Here is a 7,881-nt window from a genome sequence, read left to right as displayed (position 1 = left end):
ATCTATGGATTCTTTCAATGCAAAGTTCAATTGCTGATAGGTGTGGCAGAGCATGCTGCAGAAGATCTGTGACATATTTCCTAAGATCTTGTTGTGGTATGGTATCAGGAATCCCTCTAAATTTTAAATTATTATGCCTGTTGCGATCCTCCATATCTGCAGCTTTGGTTCTGATCCAAGTAATATCTTCTGTGTTTTGATCAACTGCATCAATCATGTTGTTGTGCTGAGTGACAATGTCTGCGACCTTGTCCTCTGTACAGGATACTCTGTCATTTAATGTGTTGATTGAGGATTGTAGGCAGTTAGTTATGCTGTGAAATTCAGTAAGTAGGGATTTTTTAAATGAGAGAAGGAGATCTCTTATGTATATCTAGGAGGTCTGTTGGTCAGTGGCTGGGAAGCTCTCCGTGAAGTTATCCCCTGAGGTTTGTGTGTCAGTGCCTGTTAGCTCAGCTCCTACCTTTTCAGCTGCAGAGGTTCGCTGTTTTGTTTTAGCCGGTCTTCTTGCTGATGGAGTCCCGGGATAAGAGTTTGTATCCTCCTCGGAGGATTGGCGGGCGACCATTCTGTCAGCGCTGCTAGAGTTGGGAGCCGCTGGAGAATGTCCACTGCCCGCGTTGCTCGAGTGGAGATGCTGGGCGTCATCTTTGTTCTGCTGCGGGCGGTGGTTGGGGAAAAAGTCTGTCAATTTCTGCAGACGGCCGTGCCCTTTCTTTCGTTTTTTAGAGACCTCCTGGTCCATGGGCTCCTCCGGCAGGTAGAAGGCTTGTTGGGGTGAGGTGGACATTGCTTTTTTGCCGCCAGTTGCTAGATCGGGACATGGAACCTCCGAGATCATGCGGCCATCTTAGCGCTCGGCGGACACCCCCCCCCCCCCCGTACGCCATGTGTCTTTGTAACCGAGCATGTCACATTCTGCTGATAAATATGAAACTAGCAGTTGTTCTGAGTGTTTCCTATATACAGTAGAATCCCTCTATAGTAAACTCCAAGGGAAAGGGAAAAATTGTTTACTATATTAGAAATGGTAATACTCAAGTACATAAAGTATACTGTAGTACTGTAGGTTAAATCAGTCAATAATTGTGAATCATTTCTTCTTTTCAATGCTTCAGCAAGCGAGCTCAGACAGTGTCTAAGCTAGATCAAAAGACACAGTTTAAATATGCAGGGATTTTAATGCAATAATCATGCAACAGCTTGCACAGGAAGCATAGATCTCACCAGTTAATGCAGGTACAGTACTGATAGTGTGCTCCTCTGTCCACATTTCTGTGCAGCCTGGATGGTGCTGTAGCATTGTAGCCATGCACAAGCAAGTCACAGATGACAGGCACCTCCCCCAGTAATCAGGCAGCAGCTTACACAGGATGCATAGGTCACACCGGATGAGGTAATCCATGCAGGCCCAGAGTAGTGTGCAGATAGCGAGTAGGCTACAATTTGCTGTCAGCCTGGCCACATGACCACAGCTCATGGGTCTCTGACTGACATATAATGCATGATCCTGCCCACTTTCCACTATAGCCAGATACAGAATACCGCAGGGGCCAAAAAACAGGTTTACTATAACAGAAGTTCTATTATATCAGAGTTTACTATACAAGGCGTTACCTCCATATACTTATGAGGTTTGGCTGGGACCTGGACATTAGTTTACTATAGCCGAATGTTTACTAGATCAGAAATTACTATAATGAGATTATACTTTAATAATTTTCCACACTAAGAACATCATTATAGCTTGCAACAAACATGACATCTTTCATGTCTGACAAGTACTGATTTATTCCCAAAGCATTTCCCACAATTAGAGCATGAATAGAGTTTCTCACCTGTGTGAGATCTGCTGTGCACATCAAGCAGCCATTTACTCCCAAATCCTTTCCCACACTGGGGACACGGATATGGCTTCTCATTTGTGTGTGATCTCTCATGTGCAACAAGGGTTGATCTATGTACAAAACTTTTCCCACACTCAGTACAGGAATAGTGAGAGCTCTCATCCGGAAGACCTGATGAAATGGAGGGAGGACCTCTGTGAAACGTTGTCTGTGAATAAAAGTGATTTACTTTACCTAAGATTCTGTGCTGTCCATAGCATATGCTGCCAGCAACCTAGCGGCAGTGCAGCGTTCTTATTCAGCAGCTATCGCTCCCTGAGGTTTTACAGTGTCCACACTGTCTGTGCTAGCGAGTAGAGCGTACTGCTCCCCACTGGGGTCTCCCTGAAAGCCTGGAATACACGCTGGGCATATCATCACCACCGCTGCCAGAGGAAAGCATGTCCCCCTCCACCACTGCAGCCTGAGAGCCTGGCCCCCGGCTACCAAGTGGGACAAATGCTACTACAGGCTGTTATCCAAGCACAGCCACATTTAAGGAGGTGAGACCTATCCTGGATAGGGCCCTACGTCATATTTACATAATAACAGAGCGCTTTTTTCTTTTCTTATCTTTGTACTACAGTGGATACAGAGCTGCCCAGCATAACATCACGCCTGATCACTGCACCTAGGGAGACTATCCAACTCCTGCCATACACTCATAACATTTCCCACACTCAGCACATGAATACGGCTTCTCACCAGTGTGAGATCTGCTGTGCATATCAAGCAGCCATTTACTTCCAAATCCTTTCCCACACTGGGGACACGGATATGGTTTCTCATTTTGTGTGTGATCTCTCATGTGCAACAAGGGTTGATCTATGTACAAAACTTTTCCAACACTCAGTACAGGAATAGGGCATCTCACCACAGTGAGAGCTCTTAAGACACGCAAGTTGTGATTTCTGTGTAAAACATTTCCCACACTCAGAACATGAATCTAGATTCTCACCAGTGTGTGATCTCTTAGGTGTGACAAGGTTTGATTTCTGTGCAAAACATTTCCCACACTCAGCACATGAATACGGCTTCTCACCAGTGTGAGTTCTCTCATGTCTGACAAAAGTTTAGCGAGAGAACCATAATAAAGTCGCATGACTCTCACAGAATCCTATTCACCTTGCTGAGCATGTGAGTTCTAATGATAGACACTAACAAATATATGCCCATGAGGCACAGTAAAGGTTGTATGAAGCAATAAGTAAGGAGAGGACCACAGAAATGTAAGTGATGTTTGGGGAGGAGCTGCAGGACGGTGAGTGGTATTTGGATAGGAGCTGCAGAAAGGTGAGTGATGTTTGGGGAGGAGCTGCAGGAATGTGAGCGATGTTTGGGGAGGTGCTGCAGAAAGGTGAGTGAAGTTTTGGGAGGAGCTGCAGGAAGGTGAGTGGTATTTGGATAGGAGCTGCAGGTATGTGAGTGATGTTTGGATAGGAGCTGCAGGAATGTGAGTGATGCTTGGGGAGGAGCTGCAGGAATGTGAATGATGTTTTGGGAGGAGCTGCAGGAAGGTGAGTGATGTTTGGGGAGGAGCTGCAGGAAGGGGAGTGGTGTTTGGGGAGGAGCTGCAGGAATGTGAGTGATGTTTGGGGAGGAGCTGCAGGAATATGAGTGATGTTTGGGGAGGAGTTGCAGGAAGGTAAGTGGTATTTAAGGAGGAGCTGCAGGTATATGACTGATGTTTGGGGAGGAGCTGCAGGAATGTGAGTGGTGTTTGGGGAGGAGCTGCAGGAATGTGAGTGGTGTTTGGGGAGGAGCTGCAGGAAGGTGAGTGATGTTTGGGGAGATGCTTCAGGAATGTGAGTGATGTTTTGGGAGGAGCTGCAGGAAGGTGAGTGGTGTTTGGGGAGGAGCTGCAGGTATATGAGTGATGTTTGGGGAGGAGCTGTAGGGAGGTGAGTGGTGTTTGGGGAGGAGCATTGTGTGGTTATACCTCATTACAGGCACACTGTGCAGTCACATTACACACATCACACCCCTATTACTTCTCACATTCCCTGTGTACATAGTGTATTTATACCTCATTACAGGCACACTGTGCAGTCACATTACACATCACACCCCTATTACTTCTCACATTCCCTGTGTACATAGTGTGCGTATACCTCATTGCAGGCACAGTGTGCAGTCACATTACACACATCACACCCCTATTACTTCTCACATTCCCTGTGTACATAGTGTATTTATACCTCATTACAGGCACACTATGCAATGAAATTACAAACATCACACCACTATTACTTCTCACATTCCCTATAGTGTGTTTAAACCTCATTACAGGCACCTGTGCAGTCACATTACACACCACACCCCTATTACTTCTCACATTCCCTGTGTACAGTGTATTTATACCTCATTACAGGAACACTGTGCAGTCACATTACACACATCACACCCCTATTACTTCTCACATTCCCTGTGTACATAGTGTGTTTATAACTCATTACAGGCACACTGTGCAATCACATTACACACATCACACCCCATTACTTCTCACATTCCCTGTGTACATAGTGTGTTTATACCTCATTACAGGCACACTGTGCAGCCACATTACACACATCACATCCCTATTACCTCTCACATTCCCTGTGTACATAGTGTGTTTATACCTCATTACAGGCACACTGTGCAGTCACATTACACACATCACACCCCTATTACTTCTCACATTCCCTGTGTACATAGTGTATTTATACCTCATTACAGGCACACTGTGCAGCCACATTACACACATCACATCCCTATTACCTCTCACATTCCCTGTGTACATAGTGTGTTTATACCTCATTACAGGCACACTGTGCAGTCACATTACACACATCACACCCCTATTACTTCTCACATTCCCTGTGTACATAGTGTATTTATACCACATTACAGGCACACTGTGCAGTCACATTACACATCACACCCCTACTTCTCATATTACCTGTGTACATAGTGTGTTTATAACTCATTACAGGCACACTGTGCAATCACATTACACACATCACACCCCATTACTTCTCACATTCCCTGTGGACATAGTGTGTTTATACCTCATTACAGGCACACTGTGCAGCCACATTACACACATCACACCCCTATTACTTCTCACATTCCCTGTGTACATAGTGTGTTTATAGCTTATTACAGGCACATTGTGCAGGCACATTACCCACAACACACCCCTACTTCTCACATTACCTGGTCTTTTCAGTCCCAGCTTTAAAGGACAACTGAAGTGAGAAGAATATGGAGGCTGTCATATTTGTTTCCTATTAAACAATACCAGTTGCCTAGTTGTCCTGCTAATATATTTGGCTGCAGTAGTGTCTGAATAATATCAGAAACTAGCATGCAACTAATCTTGTCAGATCTGACAATATCTCCATCTCCCTGACATTAGAAAAAAAAGGGAGAGAGAAGAGAGCGCCTCTATGGTGCAATACCTTTAATTCCGTTTGCAAATTGCAAAAGAAATGCACGTACAAGATCGCATAAATTTGCAAGTATATCTCACATGCTCAATGTTCCACTCCTCTGATGTTGACCATGGCCAGCGGGGGACATCAACAAGGGTACATGGTAGGTCTGGAGTCCAGGCAGAACTAGCCTGGTCATGTGATTTCTGGCAAGTTTATAATTTGCATAAGACCCAACTGGGACCAGAGTCATGTCCAAAAGAACAATATATAATGTGTGATTTCTCTACATCAGAAACCAATTAGCATTTAAAATCACATTCAAAACTACAAACAATCATTGCTGTGTACATATCAGAAGATCACTAATAGGAAGTGTGAGATAATGCTCATCACCCTAATCACTCATTCATTAATAAACAAACAATTGAACACTTATCTGCAGTAATTGGGTAATCCTACAGAGCTATAACTCAATAGGTGATGAATACTCTGCCTTCAAGGTTTTATATAATAAGGGCTCGTTCACACTAGAGGCGTTTTTCTAATTTTTCAAAATCGCCCTGAAAGCACTAATGCTGGGCATACACGGCGCGATAGTTGTTATCAATCGAGCCGCTGATGGCTCGATTGATAATATTCAACCTGTCCGATCACCGCGGCGGATCGATTCCGCGCCCTCGCGGATGAGCGGGGAAGCACCGGCATCGAGCCAGCGGCTCGATTCCAGCGCAGAATTGCACCGTGTATGCCCAGCATTACACCATGAATCTGTATGAGACAGTTCACATCTGAGCGGTTGGTTTCCGATCCACTCAGAGAAGCGCTGCATGGGCCATTTTTGAGGCGATTTTGCCTCAATGGCAGGTATAGGAAAAACGCAAACGCACACAAAATCGCTTTGTGCAGCGATTGCGTTCGCATTTTTAAGAATAAATACAGTGGGCTCGATTCACAAAGCGGTGCTAACCCAGTTAGAGACTTTAGGCGTGATAACCATTGCACCACGCTGGTGAAAAAACAGTTTAGGCGTGATAAGTTTAGGTGTGCTAAGTTTAGGCATGATAAGTTTAGGCATGATAAGTTTAGATAAGTTTAGATCGCATGCAAAGTCCCGCACGCAAAGCAGCGCCATTAAACTCTTTGTGAAGTGCACCAGACTTTGCTAGCGCAAAACTTTTGATCAGCTGTGCACTGCGTTGCTAACCCAGTTGGTGCTTAAACTTATCACGCCTAAACTTATCACACCTAAACTTATCACACCTAAACTTATCATGCCTAAACTGAGTTTAGGCGTGATAAACGGCTTTTCACCAGCGTGCTAACTGTTAGCACTGCTTTGTGAATCAGGCCCATTGTATTTATTCTTTTCTGGATCAAAGAGTTCACTTCTTGACTGACGTCAGGAAGTGAAAAAACGCAATTGCTCTGCAAAAGCACTTAGAGAATCGCTTTTACAAAAAAAAAGAGGGTGCGGGTAATCGCTGGGAAATGGAAAGAAAAATCGCATCAAAAAATGCCCAACATGGACAGCCACGCAAACGGAACGCAATATAAACAAGGGCTCAGGGCTGATTCACACTCGGCCCTGCCCGCGACTGCGTCCGGGTCTGCGATTCATTGGCAAAATCTTGCGATTCTCTGCGACTTGCACTTGTGATTCCCACCCAATATAACAAGAATCACAGCGCAATCGCCCCCAGAATGCTGCATGCATCGCACCCGCGATTGATCGCAAATGCTGCAGCACGAATGCATCCTTGGGGATACATTAGCAGCAGTGCCCCGCTGATTGCCAGCGACCAGCAAAGTGATGAAAAATCGCGCAGTGTGAACCAGCCCCAAGGTCCTTTTGTTCTACAACCACTAGCCACAGTTGCAGCTGAATCCTGTGCCACACATAAAACCAATAGATAAAATATAAATAGATAGATAGATAAAACATTTGCAATAAAACATATCTAAAATTTCATAATTTCGCATTTCAGCATTGACGTGTTTGAAAATCTCCTCACATTGGAAGTACTGGGAGGCTGACATGTAAATTCATCCCAGGAGTACATAAGATAGGTGCGCCCGATAGATCGGTTCCGAATGCCGAGTGACACTCGGATACTGCAGGACTTAAAGGACAACTGAAGTGAGAAATATATGGAGGTTGCCATATTTATTTCCTTTTATACAATACCAACTGCCTGGCAGCCCTGCTGGTCTATTAGGATGTAGTAGTGTCTGGATAACACCAGAAACAAGCATGCAGCTAATCTTTGAGATCTGACAATAATGTCAGAAACACCTGGTCTGCAGCATGCTTGTTCAGGGTCTATGGCTGAAAGTATTAGAGGTAGAGGATTAGCAGGGTAGCCAGGCAACTGGTATCGCTTAAAAGGAAATAAATATGGCAGCCTCCTCTTACTTCAGTTGCCCTTTAATGCCTGGAACCAGTCACTAGATGCTCATATGTGCAATTTATTTCTATTGGCATGTATATTCACCCCAGTAATGGTGCATAAGGTAGTTACACCAGGTTGATCAATTGCAAATGCTAGTTACCATTCGCATACTGCTAGATTAAATGG

At 44.7% G+C, this 7,881-nt stretch overlaps 1 protein-coding gene across 1 annotated transcript; it reads right to left on the bottom strand.

Annotated features, from left to right (window-relative positions):
• Window positions 1-1,740: 1,740 nt before the first annotated feature.
• On the bottom strand, window positions 1,741-2,694 carry LOC137537097 (oocyte zinc finger protein XlCOF19-like). Its single transcript, XM_068259237.1, has 2 exons — window positions 2,547-2,694; window positions 1,741-2,018 (listed from the first exon to the last, which is right to left on the bottom strand). Exons 1-2 carry the CDS (start codon window positions 2,692-2,694, stop codon window positions 1,741-1,743), a joined length of 426 nt encoding a protein of 141 aa, XP_068115338.1.
• Window positions 2,695-7,881: the final 5,187 nt, after the last annotated feature.

The sequence above is a fragment of the Hyperolius riggenbachi genome, chromosome 10 (genome assembly GCF_040937935.1).
Source record: "Hyperolius riggenbachi isolate aHypRig1 chromosome 10, aHypRig1.pri, whole genome shotgun sequence".
Lineage (NCBI taxonomy): Eukaryota > Metazoa > Chordata > Amphibia > Anura > Hyperoliidae > Hyperolius > Hyperolius riggenbachi.
Note: the sequence above shows the minus strand (reverse complement) of the source record. Positions and strands in the feature narration are given on the sequence as shown.